This window comes from Peromyscus californicus, unplaced genomic scaffold, assembly GCF_007827085.1.
Source record: "Peromyscus californicus insignis strain IS unplaced genomic scaffold, ASM782708v3 Scaffold_11__1_contigs__length_118956290, whole genome shotgun sequence".
Taxonomy (NCBI): domain Eukaryota; kingdom Metazoa; phylum Chordata; class Mammalia; order Rodentia; family Cricetidae; genus Peromyscus; species Peromyscus californicus.
The window spans coordinates 54,694,594-54,715,434 of NW_026294402.1; the positions used below are offsets into that span (position 1 = coordinate 54,694,594).

At 43.8% G+C, this 20,841-nt stretch overlaps 1 protein-coding gene across 2 annotated transcripts in view; it reads right to left on the reverse strand.

The window, feature by feature from the left end:
• Window positions 1-20,841, reverse strand: part of Thsd4 (thrombospondin type 1 domain containing 4) — a 584,444-nt gene that overhangs the window by 167,786 nt on the left and 395,817 nt on the right. Inside the window, exon 1 of one of the 2 annotated variants that reach the window (XM_052762805.1) lies at window positions 19,950-20,173. The exons of the other annotated variant lie outside the window; for it this stretch is intronic. Within the exon in view, the coding sequence (XP_052618765.1) occupies window positions 19,950-20,021 (72 nt within the window). The 5' untranslated portion in view covers window positions 20,022-20,173. Of the gene's footprint in view, window positions 1-19,949; window positions 20,174-20,841 lie in introns of those variants that run through there. 2 annotated transcript variants of the gene reach the window in all.

A 20,841-nucleotide genomic window follows, 5' to 3' on the forward strand; every position in this document is an offset into this window, starting at 1 on the left:
TTTCAAACCTACTTTGCATTTTGATTTGATTAAATCCCCGTAAAGAGAAAACATGTACAACATTCAGATTATGCACTCTTACAGAATAACCGTGCCTTAGGGTACTTGAATTCACTATTGAATTTCAGGGGGAAAAAAAGAAAAGCGAAAAAAGAAAGAGAAAGAACTCTAAAATAAAACCAAATGAAACGCTTTGTTTGCTGCTTAAGAGTTAGCTGTTATTACTGAATGGTTCTCCGCTTTGGACTCCAGATTTCCTGTAACGAAAATTGAGGTGGCAACCGGCCAGATGTACCTAAAATGCTATTCTTTTGGGTCTTTTGGTCTCTTTCAGTTCTAGGACCCGCTGAGAAAGCAGAGAAACAAGTCCTTTATGTGGTAATAAAGAGCCACTTCTGTGTGTCATTGTCACACTTATGTGTTGAGGACCTCTGAAGCCAGCTTAGCCCTTCTAACCCTAATGTTTCCCTTGGTTTTCTTTCTTCGTCAATAAATTAGAGAATGTTTTCCCCCTTGTCACCATTCTGCTGTAATTTATCGTCCTGCGGTCTCAGAGGTTCATTCAAAGCCCAGGAAAATCCGTCTGCTAGTCCTTGAAGATTCATTGCAGTGTTTGTTTGTAATTAAACTTACAGGAGTCCTGTGAGCAGAAATCGGAGATAGCGGGTCTCGGCTGTCACTCCTAGCCAGTCTTCCCAGGCTCAGCCCCACGTCCGTGAAACAGTCTGCAGAAGTCTCCTGCAGATCTAAGCCATCTGATCTCTGTGCTGGGCAATTAGTTCCTTGATGTGGACTTTGAAAATTCTAATTGTCAGCTTCAGGGAGTTGAGCAGTGGCTCATTGTGAGGTAGACTCTTCCCTGGTGTATGCATGCTACAGTGGGGTCCAAAACATGTTCTGCTCCTAAGATTGCATGGTAATACGCCATATTATGTGGCTACATCTCTGATACCCATGAAGCAGATATCTGTGATTTTTAAAAAGATATTTCTTTTTATTAATTTTAATTACATGCATATGCTTGTGTGTCTATGTAGGCATGTGAGTAAAGGTGTCCTCAGAGTTCAGGAGAATGTCAGAGTCCCTGAAGCTGGAGTTATAGATGGCTGTGAGCTGCCCAACATGGGTTCTGGGAAGAAAACTCGGGTCCTCTGCAAGAGCAATCCCTGATCTAAATCTCTGCGTCCTCTCTTCAGATCCAGATACTTATGAGTTTTTGCTTACCAAGCATCAGTTTTCCTGGAAATACAACCCCCAAGTCTTCATGATCCAAGCAGGCTGAACCTACTACCCACTTCCAGGTCTGTGCCAGGACTTAGGCTAGTCAACTAGTGTCTTTTCCCCACGGACTCCAGGCTGAGTTTGCAGCCTAACTCTGACAACTCTGTGCAGCCCTCAGGATCTGCTGGGACTATAGACACAGTCTTCTATTCAAAATCTCTAAATCCCCAAAGCTTAACAACTCAAGGTGGATTTTCAGTGACTAATGTTTGGCTATTTATTTATGATAAGTTTGGTATTGTACTCATTTGGCTGTGAAACATGGCTTCACTGATGACATGCCATTAACGAGTCTCGACAAACCGCACTTCTATGCTCAGACACTGTCAAGGGTTTGGGTAAAACCTGTGCTAAGTCTTATACCATACACGTACCATACTGTCATATTCTGAAACAGCTGTGTTTTGGATAAGAAATATGAACTAGGGCAGACATTTTGCATTTGTACATACTATTTCCCATCTGGAAAGTTCACCTACGCCACATCCATCCTTCTCAACTGAAAAAGTCCTGCTTATTTCACATGTTCCAAATGAAATCTCCTCTCCTTTGGGAAGATGCCCTGATCTCCTCAGCAGAATCAGCAATGCTATTACTTTGTTTCTCCAATATCCCTATAAGGGGCCAATGACACAGCTGGGGTAGAGCATTTGCCTAGCATACACAAGGCCCTGGGCTCAGTCCTCAGTACCATTAAGAGAAAAAAAAAAAAAAAACAGAGAACCAAATACTGATCCATATACGGTCCAGTGGTTTCTATACTGTGCTCTGATCATCCCTGTCTGTTAGGAGCAGGGACTGATCTGTGTACAATGTAGCGTCTTACTGTAGTACTTCCCACAGAGGCTTGAGTTGGGGAAATGGCACAGAGCCACCAAGAGCACACACATCTAGTTCTTTAAGTTGGAAAGCATAAGTGTCAGCACAGCCTATTTGGTGAAATTGTAAACAACTGTATTTTTATCCATATAGCAAAATAACATGAGGAAAAATGAAATGCACCATAGAATTGTCTAACAGGCACAGCACTGAGATGGATGACAGACAGACCCCTCCTAATCCCAACAAGCTGAGGCTACCTTAGTACCTGTGACTCACAGGACCCCTCTTGGGGGCTGCTGCATGGTGGGGACTCAGTGTACATTTGTCACATGGAATGAAAGATGTCCTCATCCATTGGGTAATTTATTGCCAATGAGAGCTGTGACCCGGAAGAAGGGAGCCCTGGCTGCAGACTAGCCCCTTTGAGAATAGACAAGGTCTTATCTGTTAAGGACAAACTTCCTTTAAACTTGGCGAATCAGAGGCTATGAATATACACACAACCTGGTTATTTAGAACTCATTAACATACATGGACTTTATTTTCTACTTCGGTGTGCTTCCCTTCTCAGGAGTAAGCACCAAAATGATTTTGATTTGGCTTAACCATTGTGATGTGTATCTGGCTTCAGGTATTAATAGGTTTAGAATCCTGTTGATCCTGAAAATGTGTTGAGTAAATGGGACAGAGGTGTGGTTCCACCTTTCCCTTCCTCCTCAACTACCTTCCAACAATCTTAAGTGGTTGATGCTCAGATCTAACCATGACTGCAGGGTAAGCATACTTGGGGAAACAAACTGTATGCAGCTGAGGACTCTGTACAAAAAGCAGTCAACACATTCAATGTCTCCAGTTTAAACACACTGATTTAAAACCATAGACACTCCCAAAGATCCCTAAGCCTTCATTCATTCAGTGGTCTTAGATACCGCAATTGGCTTCTATAGATCCAGTTGCTCTTGGACCACTCACTGTCCAACTGGGGCTAACCCATGCAGTGGTCCTGGGCATACCATAAACCTTCTCAGTGATTTCTGTGCCTCCTAAGTAAAATGAGTGCAATGGACCCATGATCTCCATGCATCCTTCCCTGTCATCCATACAATGGAACTATATTTAACATAACTTTTTGGTTCCAGTGAAAACAGTGTTTTAATCAAAGTTCCAGCTGAGGCTCTTTCCTGTGAAAATGATACAGACTTCCTAGCTCTGTGCTCTACCAACTGGGATGATATGACCAACTTGTAGCCTTAGGAACCCCATTTTTGTTCTCTCTCCCTTAGCAACAGTATACTTCTACCTCCCCATGCTTAAAGTACCCAAGACATTTTTCCCCTCCTGTCTCTTCCTTCTGAACCTCTGATGGCCATCAGATTTGCCAAAGGAATCTGGAGGCACATCTTGGGTTCTTGCTGATAAAATTCCCCTCTCCAGGGTCTTTTGTTTCCCGTTTTATTCTCAGGGATGCTTGTCCCCTCCCAATCCTGTAAGCATCTCTCATCCCACTGACTTTATATTCTGGGTGTATAGGGCCGGGGTCAACTTTGGTGTGTGTGGGTAAGTCTCAGGTATTTTCTACTTGTTTTTAGAGACAGGGTCTCTCACCAAGTATTCTAGACTGGCTGGCCAATGAACTCCAGGGACCCATCTGCTTTTTTTTTTTTTTTATGTTCTCAGTGCTGGAATTACTAGCATGCACCACCATGCCTGGCTTTTCAAAATAATGTGGGTCCTGGGGCTCAAACTCAAGTCTTCAGGCCTGGGTAGCAAGCATTTTACCAACCGCATCATCTTCCAACCCTACACTGTGCTTTGACACTCCCCAATAGCATTTCCTAACTCTCCTTCTCCCCTTATGCTAGGCTTTTGAGAGTCTATTTGCTATTTTTGTGTAGCTATGACCAAATTATCTGAAAGAACACGTTAAAAGACAACGGACTTGTATTACCTTGTGGTTTCAGAGCTTCTGTCCGCCATGCTGGTAGGAGCACATGGCAAGGGAGTTTCTTCACCTCACTGTAGGCATGAAGTAGAAAGATACCAGGAGAAGCCAGGGACAGAATGCCACCCCCAAGACCTGCCCCAATGACCTAGTTTCCTCAGGTTAGCCTCACATGCTAAAGTTTCTAGAACATCCCAAGAGAGTACCACCAGAAGGAGTAATTGAATGTGTCCATGGGGCATTTCATATTCAGACCATAAGAGACACAGACATTGCTGTTTCCAAACCTGAGAGCTGCTACCCACTGAGCATTTGCTCTGCATAAACACATCTATGGGGGGCACTCTCCTCAAGCTCCTCAACACTGATGCTGACATGATTCTCCCACTTGAATGGTGAGGCTAAGTGATGCTTAAAGGAGTTAGGCAACCTAGCTAAGCAAGAAACACAGAGGACCAGTGATTCGAGCTGAGATCTGGATGCCTTCAAACCAATGGGCTTTAAGAGCCCTCTGTACTGAGGGCTCTAACGCTATTCAGGGGTTCATAGTCTACATTTGTAGCTCAGACAACTTTAAAGCTGAAATGCATTTGGGAGATCATTTAATCTTAGTGAGTTCTCGGAGAACCTAGGAGATTTAAGAACACATCCAAACAGAATAAGGGAATGGCATAATTATATGGATGGGTGCCCACACATTACACATGTCTATATTTATACTACAAATGTAAAGTCTCTCTTTACAAGCTGCCATGGAACACTTTCAAAAACTGGTATATTTGGCCACAAAAACCTCCCCTCAATCCTTTTTATTTAGAATGCTGAGGTTGTATTGTGAACAACATGTCCTCCAGCCTACATGCATTATCTTCTCCTGTGGGTACTTAATGTTCCAGCCAAGAGGAACAAAACTGCCATTGTCTAAATATGCCCTTGCTTTCCCCAACTCAATACTTTCTTTGTCCACATTGTTCCTGAGGCTTAGGATGCCTCCCCAGTATCTGCTTATGGCATTCCTCAACCCCACCTCATACACTGTTTTCAGTACACAATAACTAGTACACCAGGTGTGTACTGGTTAGTGTGTACTGTTTTCTTTGCAGGACTGGTCCTGACCCTTACATTTTGAGTTACTCACATGACAGCTCTCACTGACATACTTCTTAGTGCCAACCTTTGGAGGTCACTCAGGTCTACCTTTAGGTATTTCTAACACACAACATGAAACCTTCCATACACAAAAGTACTCAAGACATAGATGTTGAGTATAACTCAGAGTTGTTCATTTTGCTTTGTGGGAATGTAGAAATAAGAAAAAAAATATAGGCTGACCAACTTCAATATATTCTAATATAAACCACTCTGTTTTACATTAAATACTCATTTTGTCCTTTAAATATGCCTGTGTTGAAATTGCAGCATTCTTTCTATGGATTCATATTAACTTTCTAAGCTAAAGTAAATAAATTTATATAATTGGCTGAATCAGCAAATAGGATTAAGTCAAAACATCTTTTAGAAGGAGAAATGGCTAATTGAGTATGAGTGTCAATAGTTAACGTAAAGAAAACGAAAAGAAGGAAAGCGATCCATGGTAGGATTTGTTTTTAGACAATAATACTTCTATCTATAAAACATGACTTTTTAAAATGCATGTGTGTTCATGGTGTGTGTGTGTGTATGTGTGTGCATACATATGTAAATATGTATATATGTGCATATGTATGTATATGCAGGTGTGTACTGGTTAGTGTGTATGTATGTAAATATGTATGTATGTGTGTGTAAGTGTATGCATATTCAGGTGTGTACTGGCTATTGTGTATGTAGGTATGTATGTATGTGCATGTGTGTGTATATACAGGTGTGTACTGGTTAGTGTGTGTGTATGTATGTATGTGCATGTGTATGTATATACAGGTGTGTACTGGCTAGTGTGTATTTATGTATGTATGTGCATGTGTATGTATATGCAAGTGTGTACTGGTTAGTGTGTATGTATGTAAATATGTATGTATGTGCATGTATGTGTATGTATATACAGGTGTGTACTGGCTAGTGTGTATGTATGTATGTGCATGTATGTGTATGCATATACAGGTGTGTACTGGCTAGTGTGTATTTATGTATGTGCATGTGTATGTATATACAAGTGTGTACTGGTTAGTTTTTTGTCAACTTGTTTGTCAATCACCTCCAGGGTCATCTGAGAAGAGAGAACTTCAGTTGAGAAATGTTTCCAACAGACTGGCCTGTGTCTGTGGGGCATTTTCTTGACTGATGGTTGAAGAGGAGGGCTCAGCTCTCTGTGGGCAGTGCTATACCTGGCAGGTAGTCCTGGGTTGTATAAGAAATCAGGCTGAGCAAGCCAGCAATTTGTGTTCTTCCATGGTCTCTGCTTTAGTTATCACCTCCAGGTTCCTGCCCTGAGTTCCTGCCTTGGTTTCCCTTGATCAACTATAACCTGTAAGCCAGATAAACCCTCCCCTCCTCAAGCTGCTTTTTTTAAAAAATTTATTCTTTGTGTCTTTCACATTATGCCTCCCAATCCTACTCATCTCCCTGTCCACCCCAAAATAAAACAAAATAAAATTTAAGAGGAAAAAAAGAAAGAAATAGAAAGAAGGAAGAAGAGGAAAATCTCATAATGGAAGCTACAGTGTGACACAGTGAGTCACGCAGTAAATCCCTTTATCCATACATCTTTACATGCAGGCGTCCATCAAAAAGAATCAGTGGTCTGGTTTGAGGCCCCTGGTCTCTGCTGTACTATCGACACTGGACCCTCACTGGGACTCTTCATGGACACCCTGTTGCTTCCCTGTGTCGTGGATTGACACCCCCCTCCCACACACACCATGCTCCAGCAGGTCAAGATGGGGTGGATGTTGGGGTGGGCCAATACATAACTCTGGTTCTGTAGTTCACCCTTGCAGCTATGAGCAAGGGGCAGGGCCAGTTCTCTGGCTTTCCTGTCTTCAGAGTCGGCTCTCTCACACCTACACCTTCAGAAACAGCTCTCCTATGTTGCCCAGAGGAGGTGTAGGGGCCACTCTCCGGAGTGCTGCAGCTGATGAGGGGCAGGGACAGCTCTCCAGCTCTTGTGACCTCAGGGCCAGCTCTTCTACCTGCCTCAGGCATTGATGGGCAGGGTATGGGGAGTTGGGGGTGGGGGGAGCATCTCTCCCAGAGATCCTTCTGTCAATCCTGTCAATCTCCACCTTCCCAGTGCAGGGATTACAAGTGCCTGTAATGCTACCAGGCATTTTTATGTGGGTTTGGGGGATTGAACTCGGGCTTTCACGGCTGCAAGGCAAACACTTTATGAACTGAGCCATCCATCCGGCCTCAAAACACAGGACTTTCTACTAACATGCCCAGAAGTTTGTTGGCAAGTGATACTGTCAAAAAGTGCAAACTGAATTTTAATTGAGCTTCTCATGATATCTCAGCCACAACGGGCCATTTTCCTATGGTGCAAGTATGTGAAAGGAAAAGTTAAAGGGAGATGCTGACGGCCACGCTTCACATTTGCATAAACCCCTGGAGTTTACCAAGCTCCATCAACACCATCTTATTAATACTCGCATGATATTAATTATATTATTACATTATACAGTTTTATATTAACACCTACTGAGATCAATACTACCATCACCCTCTTTTGTAGATGAGACAATAGAAGTCTAGAAAAACTGTTTCTCCAATAAAGTTTTGTTTGGAGGAGGAAAAAAGGACCCACATACATCTTACAGGGTCGGACAAGGGTATTTGTCTTCCTCTTCCCTTTCCAAAATTTCCCTGGGAATGGCAGGAAAGATACACATGTAACAACAACTACAAAACAAGAAAGGATGTGGTCAGCAGATAAATCTCGGAGGAATTTCTGGATGTGAGAGTTTATGTTGGCAAGAAACCTCAGTGGAAGGGACTACCCAGACAGACCACTGCAAACATGGAAACATTCTAAACTCAGAAGCGACGGGTACAATGAGAAAGAGGAGCTGCTGAACACTGGTGGCCTTCAGCACAAAGAGCAGAACGGCCTCATGAGACAGCAACCATGGCCCATCCCTTTTCAGGCCAGTAGAGAATCTGGTGGGAGATCTCAACAAGCTTCCTTCAAATACCAAAGACACACACACGCTAGTAAAGATACAGTAGGCATGGGCCATTTTACCTATAACCTTGATTTAATGAACACATCAAAGCATCCCTATTTATTGTGGCACTATTTACAAAAGGAATCAACCTAGGTATTCAGCCATGGATGAGCGGGTAGGGGAAATGTGGCATATACATACAGTGAAGTATTATTCAGCTAAAGGGAATGAAAGCTGCCATTTACAGCAATTTGGATGGGACTGGAGAACATTATGTTAAGGGAAACAAGCTAGGTACAAAGAGACAAGGGCTGCCTTATCAGTGGGAGCTTAAAAATGGATGTCATGAAAGTAGATAGAATACTGGTTATCAGAGGCTAGAACGGGTGGTGGAAGGGGTGGAGGAAGGCTGGCTGATGGAGACAGGATTGTAATTGGATAGGAAGAACAGTTCTAAGATTCTGAAACACAGTAGGATAGCTATGGTTGACATTAATTGTATAGTTCCAAAAAGCTAATAGAAAGAATTTTGAAAACTCCCAACACAAAGAAAAGAAAAATATTTGAGGGAATGCATATACCAAGTATCTTGGTCTGCTCATTACAAATTGTATGTATCCCACAAATAGGTACGATTATTGCATCAATGAAAAATTTAACAGACCAGCAGTGAGGTAGCTCAATTGGTAAAATGCATGTTGCACAGGCAGGAAAGCCTGAATTTGGTTCCCATGTAAAAAGCAGAGCTTAGTGGTATACTTTCTTTGGAACCCAGGGCTTGACAATTTAGGGACCCTCATTGCTAGGGAGGCAAAGCCAGGGGATCTCTAAACTTTTGAGCCCCAGGTCCCAGTGAAAAATTGTGTCTCAGACAACATGGTGGATAGCTCCTGAGGAATGATGGCCAACACTGACCTCTGCTCTCCATACACACACACACACACACACACACACACACACACACACACACACACACACAGACATACACACACACACACACACACACACAGAGAGAGAGAGAGAGAGAGAGAGAGAGAGAGAGAGAGAGAGAGAGAGAGAGAGAGACATCTTAATACTTCATTACAAACAAATACATTTCTCCTACTCTTACCCCCTACATAAAACTATAAAAGTACGCTCTTAAAGTTCCAGTACTCAATTATAAAAAATATGCATCAAACTGAACATTTTCCTCAAATAACTCTCATAATGTTTTCAGAAAATCTGTCCATAAAACAAGCCATAAAGCAATGACTCTCAACACCTCAGAATCACAGACATCACATTTTCTGACCACAATATAATCAAGTTAGAAGTTAAATTGGGATTAGGAAAATAGAGACAACTCTCCATACTTATTTTTTTTAATTAGATAATGCACAGGTCATGTCAATTTTTTAAAACATGAGAGTGAAAAATAACCATCATATATGAGGTCTTACAAGATATGGGCTGGAGAGATGGCTCGGCCATTAAAGACTCACAGATATAACCAAAACAGCAATTTCTCACACTAACAGATTAATGAAAGAGGACCAAATTACCTCAACAGACAGAAAATATCAAATAAGACCCAATGCCTAAAGCCAGGGGTGGAGTAGCATGCCTTTAATCCCAGCACTAAGGAGGCAAATCAGGCAGTTATCTATGAGTTAAAGGTCAGCCTGGTCTATGTAAAGCATTATGAACCAGCCAGGGCTACATATTGAGAACTTGTCTCAAAAAAAAATCAATACCTAGTCATAAAAAGTTCATTATCTTGACAGAGTAGGAATTGAAAAGATATTATCAAACTGACAAAGTGTGCAAGCAAAAATTTATAGTAAGCTGTTTTCAGTAGCAACATATAGGAATTGAAAAAGGCAAAATGGTCATTATTTACAGATAATTATGTACCTAGAAACTAAAAAAAGTTACATTTTCTTGAAAATCTTTAAAGACATAAGCAAACATGAAGGATATACTATGTTCATAGATAGAACGTTTCAATATTTAAGTGATATCAGTGTCCTCATACAGAACCACAGATTTAATATAGGTCTGACAAAAATCTCTAAGGGCTTTTCAAGGAAAATTGACAATGTCACTGCAAATTTCATTAGGAAGAGCAAATATTGACATAAAGCTACGACAACTCCCAAGAGCCAGATGGAGAGGCTGGCTCTATAGAGTGAGCTTGGCTATAAGCTCGAGGAACTAAGAACTTCAGTTATAAATGCAAAGGCAGAGGGGTAGCAACAGAGGACACACAGACTGAGGAAAAGACACATGAGAACTTGATAGTGGACAGAGGTAGCACTGTACATTTGGTGTAGATACATTGAACAGGAGACTATTCAATAAATGGTCCTATCAGTGAAGGACACAATGAAAACAGATCTTTATTCAAGGAACTTAGGAAAATCAGTTCTAGGTATCACCTTCATTTGTGGTTCTTAGGGAGGGGTGTGTGTGTGTGTGTGTGTGTGTGTGTGTGTGTGTGTGTGTGTGTGTGTGACTGTCTAGGGGACAGAGGACACCAACAAGAGAAAGGAGAGGGGAGAAAAGGGAGGGCAGAGAAGTATGGGTGGGGAATATGCTCAACATACAAATGCTTGAAGATAAATAAAGTTCAATGTTTTTTTAAATAGGATTTACAAGACTTTAATAATTTTAGAAAACAATGTAAGAGATTACCTCTATATCCTTGGAAATAATTTTTTAGGAAACAGAGAGAATTAACATAAAGAAATTAAGCTTACATTTAAACATACTAAAATGAGAGTCACTGTAGAGGCAAAAATACTATAAAATTTTAATACGAGCTATGAGAAAAATATTACAAGCAAATAACATTCATATTTAAACATAACAAGCAAAGCATTCATAATCAAACTATGTAATGAACCCCTAACTTGGTGCTGAAATAGCAAAAATCAAATTTAAAATTTGATAGATCTAGACATCTTGAAGAAGAAGTATGGACAGTTTGTGCACACACAGGTTACAGGGCAATAGTTAATGATCAGAGAAATGCCAATTCCATACTGATACTATTTTGTGCCTAACATGTCGGTGAAATTAACCTGTTCTATAATGTCAAATATTGGGAAGGCGATGCATCCTTGAGAATTTGCCTGCACTTCTAGGAGACATGAGAATGGACACAACTGCTGCAGAAGCCAGCCTGGAATTGTCTTATGCTAAGCAAATGCGTGCTCTATGACCATTATCTTATGCTAAGCAAATGCATGCTCCATGACCCATCAATGCAACTTGTAGGCATCTCCTACATAAATTCTTGCTGGTTTATGAGGACACATGTTCCAGAACATTCATAGCAGAATGTTTATAGCAGGAAGACAAACAAGAAAACCCAAATATTTGCGGCTAGAGACATGGCTCAGTAGTTAAGAGCATTTGCTGCTCTTACACAAGACCTGGATTTGAGTCCCAGCACCCACACAGTAGCTCATGATCATCTGTAATTCCAGTTCCAGGGGATCCAGTGCCCTCTTCTGTCCTTCGAGGGCATCAGGCACATATGCAGTGCACATATATACATGGCAGGCAACACACTAGTACACAGAAAAAAACCCTAAATTAAAAAAAAAAAAAACAACCAAGTACTTAGAGTGAGAATAATGTTATATTTACATATAGCAAGTTCTGCATATTCAAGCTGTGTTGAGCTAAAATAAAGAACCACAGCTGCATGTACCATTCATGTTAAGTGGGAAATCAAGCTGAATACAATGTCAAAAGATCATGTTTATACAATTTAAAAACCAAACAAAATCAAGTAATATGGCCTTTAGTGATATATACATATGTAATTACTACTACCACTATTTTTATGTTATTTAAGACAGGGTCTCACTATGCAGCACTAGCTGTCCTGGAACTTGCTACGTAGACCAGACTTGTCTTGTATTCAAAAACATGGGTGTGCGTCTGCCTCCCCAGTGCTGGGATTATAGGTGTGTGCCATGCCCCCCACATACGTACTAGCTGTGATTATCGTTTTAAAAGCAATGGAAGGATAACCATACATTTCCAGGTGATGTTTTTGTCTGAAGGAGAGAAGACAGGCCAGAGGGAACACCTGGTAGTGTGTACAGGGCTAGGAATGCCTGGTTTTGCTAGCTGGGCAATGTCCACAGCTAATTATCCTGCTTTACAATCTGCTTCCACAGTACGTGTTTCCTCCTGTACATATTAAGTGCTACACCTTTTATAGGAACAAGAGTCATTTTTAAAATATGTGACTACTCAAAAGACCAAGCCTCTACAAAAGGCCTTGGTGGTTTTACGATTTATTTTTAAAATCCTTTGAGAAAAAAGTTAATTCCTCTGGTGTTTGAACTGTTTCAAAGCATGTGAACAGATGATAGCCTTTTGAATTTTATAAAACTCTGGGCTAGCACAATTAAAGATCGCCATGAGCCAATGGCACAGATTTATAAAAGATAACAATGCAATATTCATAAATCAAGTAGCAAAGGTAATGAATACATCAAACCTAACAAGCAAATCAGTAGACGGGTAACTGAAAACACAGACAGTCCATGACCACATAGAATCACTATGTAAACACATCCGAGGAAAAGGTACATGAGTATTTGGATGAAGGTGGACAAAGTTTGATAAAATTCAACAACCATTCCTGATTAAAAACATGGCTAGGAACTTATAATTGGACAGCATTATCTTCCTAACCTATCTGGCAGGCCTCATGCTCAGTGGTGAAATACCAGGAGCACTCCCAGCTAAGTCTGGAAGGAGTTGAGACTGTTTGCTTCCATTGTCCTGACTCAACTTACCATTCTAGAAGGTCCTTGCAATTGCAATAGGCTAACAGGCAGGAAGAGGTCAGTACAGGAAGAACTGTCATTATGTACAAATTGAAGGCACACATGCGCTCATACATACATGCACACAGACTTTCATTTATAAACACATACAGATGATTCTGGATGGAGGATGCCTAACCGGGAACCATAGTTTTACCTGAGGAGAGAAGAAAGAGAGACTGAGGGTCAAGAGGAACCTTGAAAATGGGGCTGGGGAGATGGTTCAGTTGGTAAAGTGCTTTCCTGGCAGAGCATGAGGACTTGAGTTCAGCACTCATGTTGAAAAGCCTGGCATGGTGGTAGGTGCCTGTAATCTCACTGTGGAGGCAGAGACAGCAGGATCCCAAGGGCTTATCGGTTGGCCAGGCTAGCTGAATCAGTGGGTTCCAGGTTCAGTGAGAGAGCCTGCCCTACCCCTATGGGGCAGCTGGCAATTGATGGTTGCCAAGGAAGGGAGAGTCACTCTCCTTTGGGGATGTGGCTGCTAGCAGGTTGTTCTTGTCCCAGTGGAGGGCTACATGCCCATGTGCACACAGGCAGCACTGATTGGACTCAAGGTTATTAGTACCAAAACAAAAAATAGAAGAGGATACCAAGTTGGAAGCAGATGGGATAAAGGGCACTAGGGGAGCTGGAGGGAGGTAAAGGTGGATGGATATGGTCAAAGATGCCGGTAAGCCACGAGCCATGTGGCAAGGTATAGATTTATAGAAATGGATTAATTTAAGCTGTAAGAACAGTTAGCAAGAAGCCTGCCACAGCCATACAGTTTGTAAGCAATATAAGTCTCTGTGTTTACTTGGTCGGGTCTGAGTGACTGTGGGACTGGCGGGTGGCAGAGATTTGTCCTGACTGTGGGCCAGGCAGGAAAACTCTAGCTACAAATGGCGCCCAATATGGGGCAAGAGTTTCCACCTAAAAACTGAGAAAAAAAGATTCTAAAATGGAGCTAAAAACAGTTCCTAATTGTCTCTCTCAAATGAGCGGCAGCTGCCGGTTTGAGCTACTGGCAGGTTCCTAGTATGTGCGCTCGACATGCAGTTTGGCGGGAATGAGGCCTCTGCAAGTGGCACATTAAGCTGTGTGGTGGATTTAGCCTTTGCTAGCACAAAACAAAAAAAGAGGTTTCTGGGCTACACGCTGCTTGGATAAAAGCATAGACCCACGATAGCTCCCAGAGATGGTGGTAAACAAACCACCGCCATGTTGGGAAGCTGAGGTGGGCGGAGCCAGCAGCCACAGCTGCTGCAGTTTAAAGCAATAGATTCACAATAAGACAGATTCAGATGTAATAGTTTACAATGTGTGTAAAATATACGTAGGCTTGAAAGAGACAAAAAAGGTGATATATACAGTTATATAAACAAATACATAGTTTTAAAAAATAAAGTCTTTAAAGAGACAGTAAAATTAATATAAAAAATAAGCCACGTGAAGATGAATATCACACAGAGAATCTGGATTGTGTTGTCTTTGGGATTCTTAACTGCAGAGAGATATTTGATTGTAAAGGAAGCTGAGTTAAACCAATATGCATATTTTAAAGGTACCTTGACTTCAAAATTTGGATATAAGGATATGTTGCTTTGGAAAGGAGACTCTGTTTTTGTTCCCACAGAAAGCCAAAGGCTATGGATTTGTTCCAGATTAAGATACATCAGGTTTGACCAGTCAAGACCCCCTGAAAGGTCTCCGATGACATGACCCAGATGATCCAACATCCAGAATGGTTTGAAGGCATCTGGCTCAGACGATACAGCCTCATGGACTATTTCATAATCCTAAAATTTTCTTTGTTTCCCCATAAGATACAGCACCCCCCTCCAGCAGGAAGTAGTAAGAGAAGCTATGCCCAAATTCCCAAATTATATGTAATTTTACTTTGTTAAGGTTAAAACCTTCCTTTTTGAAAAAAAAAAGGGGGGGGAAGTGCTGTGGGATGTTCTGTATGGCAAATGTGTTGCTAATTAGTCAATAAATAAAACACTGATTGGCCATTGGCTAGGCAGGAAGTGTAGGCAGGACAAGGAGGAGAATAAAGCTGGGAAGTGGAAGGCTGAGTCAGAGAGACACTGCCAGCCGCCATGATGAGAAACAGCATGTGAAGATGCTGGTAAGCCATGAGCCATGTGGCAAGGTATAGATTTATGGAAATGGATTAATTTAAGCTGTAAGAACAGTTAGCAAGAAGCCTGCCATGGCCATACAGTTTGTAAGCAATATAAGTCTCTGTGTTTACTTGGTCGGGTCTGAGTGACTGTGGGACTGGCAGGTGGCAGAGATTTGTCCTGACTGTGGGCCAGGCAGGAAAACTCTAGCTACAGGGAAAAGCCCATGAGGCCTCAACCCTACACACAGGACTATGGGCAACTGAGGAGAGCTGGGAGTGGGAGAGGTGGGCTTCCCCCGGGAAGAGCACATCAATTGGCTGTCCAGTGCCAAATGGTCAGCCCTGAACACATACACTCAAGGAACAATATATGGACTCAACAGGTTATATTGAGGAATATATATGCATATGCACACACACACACACACACACACACACACACACACACACATACACACTCATGCACACACACACTAAAAATTAGTGAAAAAAAAGAAGTCATGAATTTGAAGGCGAGCAGGGAGGGGTATGTCGGAGGGTTTGGAGGGAGGAAAGGGAAGGAAGAAATGTAATTAAACTATGATCTTGGAAGAGCTCGCCCCTGCACTTGGGAAAGCTAGCCCCGCTCCTCATCACAGGCATGCACCTCACCTGGGAAGCACACTAGAGCTGACCCTGTGGTCAGGGAAACAGACGAGCTGCCCCTGAGGGCATGAAAGCAGGATAGTTGACCTGCCCCCTTCGTCTGCCATAAGGTGACATGGATAAGGAAAAGACGCCCTTCCTCTTCTGTCCTTTGCTACCTGTGGCAGACAAGAGGGCCGACCCTGGAGACACTAGAGTGGGAGAACCAGCCCTGCCCCACACCAGCTGCAGCGCAAGGAGAGCCGGCCCTGCAGTCAGCCTGGGCAGCACACTGACCCTGGCCTCCCTCCTATTCCCCCTCCAGCAAGCGGGAGAGAGGCCCAGCACCTTGCCTGGGCAAAACCAAAGAGCTGCCCCTGGTGACATGAGTGTGAGGGACTCGGATTTGAGAGGGCAGGAGAACTGCTCCTGCTCCTTGCTGTAGGCTGCACTGGGTGAACTCTCTGAGGCAGAGCTGGAGGGCTCTCGTTTTTTCTTTTAAATTTGGTTTTGATTTGGGTGGGAGGTTCCAAGGACAGAGGGCAGATGCCAGGGGATGGGGAGGGAGATAAGTGGGGTCAGAATGCATGATATGAAATCCACAAAGAATCAATAAGAGTTAAAGAAAATTATAATCTCAAAATTAAAATAACAAAAGTACAGTAGAGAGAGGAAGATGTTTGACATTGACCTCTGACCTCCACACACACACCCATGCATACACAAGCATGCCTAACTGCACACACACACACACTCTCTCTCTCTCTCTCTCTCTCTCTTTAAAGCATGTAATTTGGGGCTGGAAGTATAACTCAATGGAAGGTTAAACATCAACCATACATGATGCTCTAGGTTTATTCTCCAGCACAAAAAAAAAGAAAGAAAGAAAGAAAGAGAGAGATATACCATCAATGGTTTTTAGTATAATCACAAAGTTGTGCAACTACCCCAACACCACCTAATTCCAAAACATTTTCATCACCACAAAAGGAAAATCTGCAACCGTTAGCAGACCATATATATATATATTAAATTGGGTAGGTATTGCACATTGCTTTACCAAAATTAAAGTAACGACCTTTGACATGGTCTCAGCACAGTAAATGGACCCTTACGGGCTTCTGGCTGCCCTTACTTCCTCCTCCCTGCACACAACAGGATCTCACTGGTCTTGTTGGATAAGGAAGAACATGCAATGCCTCCACTCCTCTGTCTCCACACAGACACTGAATCCTGGCATGCTTTCCACACTCACAAAGGTATCAAAACAGCCGGGAATGGGGTGCAGGGGTAGAGTTTTTGCCTCACATGAGCAAGGGCCATGGTTCCATGCCCAATATTGGAAATAGGGGACTAAATGCCAAGAAAGCATGTTTTAAAATCGCATCAAGGGCTGGAGAGATGGTTCAGCAGTTAAGAGGATCCTCTGTTCTTGCAGAAGATCTGGGTTTGGATCCCTGCCCCATGTCAGGTGATTCACAGTCACCTGTAACTCCTGCTTCAGGAGATCTGATGCCCTCTTCTGGCTCCTGTGGGCACTGCACTCATGTGCATATGTCTACCCTCCTGACCCCCCACCCCAAAAATGACAAATAAATACAAAAATTTTAAAAAATGCACTGAATGTCCAGCTTGACTTCAACAAGTGTTTTACAGTCTTTCAGAGGATGTACCATTGTGTACAAGTGTACATGGCTACTATTCTGATCTTGTCAAGGGCAAAGACATCCTAGTGACCCCAAGGCTCTAAGTTCAATGCCATGGCAACCAGGAAACAAAGGCAACAACAGCTTTCTTCCAACTCATGCACCGACCTAATACCAGGTTGCTCTGTCCTTGAATGACAAGTACCTATGCCCACAGTGCCAGCCAACTGAGGCTTCCTCTGTACACACTTGCTTCCCCCACCTGTGGACCTCCAGGGCCCCATTTATTTGGAAAGACTTCACACCCAAGTCAACAACTGGTTCTGCAAACTGGTCCCAGCTCTTTTGCTTGGCTCACAGCCCCGGGCTGAGAACACAGTCTGCTCGGCAGCCTGGGTGGACAATGCCTGCTCCCCTTTCTTCCTTTCCTCCTGTGTGTTTTAAGGAACATGCAAAGGGAAGATAATTAGAACCTGCAAGAAAACCCATGGGCAGGCAGGAGGAAAGAAAACTGTGGTGACTTAAGGACGCCGCCACATGTTTATGGGTACGTGTTTGTAAGTAACACGGCAATAAAAAAAAGACGCCCCTATAAAATGCCACATACTTCAAAGCTCTATATAAATGACATTCTCTTTTAAGGGGTGGGGGACCCAGTCATGTCCCTTCCTCATCATTTCACTTCCAACAAGCAAAAGGAATCCTAATTATACCATCTCCTAGTTGTGCAGGCATTTACAGAGCCAACTGCACAGAAACACCCACACACTTACATGCACACACGACTAAGATAAAGAAAAGGTACAGGAAGGTCTTTCTGTGGCACAGCCGTGCAGGGGTGGCAGAGTAGGCATCCCGCTACCTCTCTTTGGGTTTTCTAGCTGCTCGGATTAAGCGTACCCTTGAACCCCAAAGCCAGTTTGGTCCCACTCTCCGTGCACATACACGTGTGCTCTGCTCTCATACCACCCCTCCACCCCCCCCCACCCCCCCCCCCACCCCCGGCTTTGCTGACTGTGAGGTGAAGCAGAGCCCTTGGCCTGTGTAAGAGGCTCCAGGACATGCATTCCTGAGTGGCCCTCCCCGGGAGCCCATTGTGGGCAGGTAACTGAAGCCTGCCTTCGGCCTGGCTGTTAATAAGAGTAATTGGCACACCGCGGAGGGGCTGGAGGGGCGGCGGCAGGGCGGTGATTTGCTCAGTACGGAGGTCTCCCCTGACCAGATGTGTCGGCAGCGGTGATAGAAATATTTTCCATATGAGCTTTCCTCTCGCCTGCTTAAGTGCTCCGGGCTGAGTGAGGTGGTGGGCCCATTTGTCATTTACTCCACACAGTAAAAAAATCAACAGGGAAGTTGCAAACTTCAACTCCAAGCAGAGGCCGACGGTCTGCTTTCAGCTTTCAGCATTCCTAATCTACTGGGCATCTCCACTCCCCTCTCAAGAGCTCCGTTCCCCCGGAGACTACCCACAGCACAGAGGACTTGGGTAACGACCAGGCGAAAAGCCTAGGACAAATGACCCAGGAGCTGGAAGCTCGCAGGACCCCGCCTCAACCTTGCGGCATGGGCATAGGCTGGGGAGCACACCCTAAGCATGGAAGGGAGAAAAGCCATTAAATGAGCTTTCGGGACTCACTTGGCTCCCGACAAGGTGAACAAAAGGCCAAGCTGGGAAGTGGCCTTGGGGCCCTTTTAAAAGATATATACGGTCACTAGGCTTTTCGAAGAGGAAGATGAGTTCAGGACAAAGGTTGTAATTGCATCGCTCCAGTCTCGGAGGCTCTCCTTCAGAGTTAGTGGTGAGGGAATGGAGGAAGAGGGAAGGTTGGTGCCGACTCATTAGCAGGGCAGGGTGGAGACACTAAATGTTCCTTTCTCCCTTCTCAGTGATCAATACTTCAGGCTCTGCCTGCATAAAAACTGGCTCCTGGAGGCATCAGTTGTGTTCAGAAACATACCCAGCAAAAACACGGGCTAGACCAATAAGAAGCTGTCCCCACAGACCTTAAAACATGCCTCCTTTTTCTGGCAGACCCAGGCACACTTGCAGCCCCCCCCCCCCCCCCCCCCCCCCCCGCTGCTTTCCCACTCCACACTTGTGACAGAAAGTGAAACACAGGTTTACCCATGCACATCAAAGAAATGAGAGAGAAAAGCAGGGCACAGAGGCAGGAAAGGAAGGCAATCTCTCATGCATGCAGATCCCCTCTGAGGCACAGGAGGACAAATGCCTTAAAGGCAATGTCCTTCCTGCATCTGTAATAGACCTTACTAGAATCTGACATGCATCCCCCCCACAGACCCCTGCAAACGACAGAAGCATGCATGCCATAGGTATCTATCACCCAGGCCATGCCAGGTCCCCAGGGTGGTAACTGCATGGACAGGCTCAGCACAAGATTTTAGAAAGTACAAGATCCTTCAAGAAGAAAAGTTTCCCTGTAAGAAAAGCCTAAAGAAAAGTCATAAAAAGCGTTAATCTTTGCACACCCCAAGAACCTATTCCCTGGTCCCTCTTCGTAGATGGAAGGGGACATTTAATGCAGACAAAAACAGAACTTCTGACGAGATATAGTGTATTTGGCTTACCTCTCCCCCAGGTCTTGCTAACACTGCTGTCTCAGTGTGGAACAATGTTAATAACAGGTAGCTGACAAACATTATTACCCAGAATCAGAGCTACCCTGGAGGAGAAGCTGGCCGCCAAATGCGAATGCTAGCAGATGCACTTGTGGCTCTGGGATTCCAGCCTGGACTTCTGTAGGCACTGCGCTGGTTCCCTGGCTCCTTCCCTCACTGTACTACCCCGCGCTCCGAGCTCAGCCTCTGCTCTGAAGAAAACTGGTAAGCTGATCTCTTCATGTAATAACTTCTCCTGGCTGGGGGAGGGGACAGGAGCCAGCTGGGAGCTGGGGGGCTGCCTTTAACAGAAAGCAGAAAAGGGGAGGGACAGAAATGATCAATGTGGAGGCTGCATCTGGCCTCATTCATGAAAAGGGCTCCAAGGTAAGCACTTAACGCAGGGCGATGGCTCTGCCTCCTCCACTGAGGCAGGCAGGAGGCAGTGGGCTGCAGCAGGCGCTGCAGGCTGGCAGCTTGGAGACCCAGGAGACCCAGGGCCTTCTTATCTCTGGGTCTGAGTCTGGAGGGCTGTGTGACCTACACAAGTTGCCAGCCCTCTCTGGGATATAGTTCCTTTTTCCCCTCACTGGTCCTAAGTCAAGAGGTGAGTGGATAGCTTCTACATTCCTTTCCATCTGATTTGATGGGTGCAGAAATCTAGGCAAAGACTCTGTTATCAAAGGCAGCCTGGAAAGTATAGAAGTCATCAGAGTGCCACCTGCTTGTCACATGAGCATGAATGGATGGGAACTGGGGAAGCCACTGTATCTCCCCCTCGCTGCATTTCTGGGTCATTGTGCCTAAACCAGTATAACGAAGAATTATTGATGAGGATATAAAAATAAGTGGCGAAGTGTAG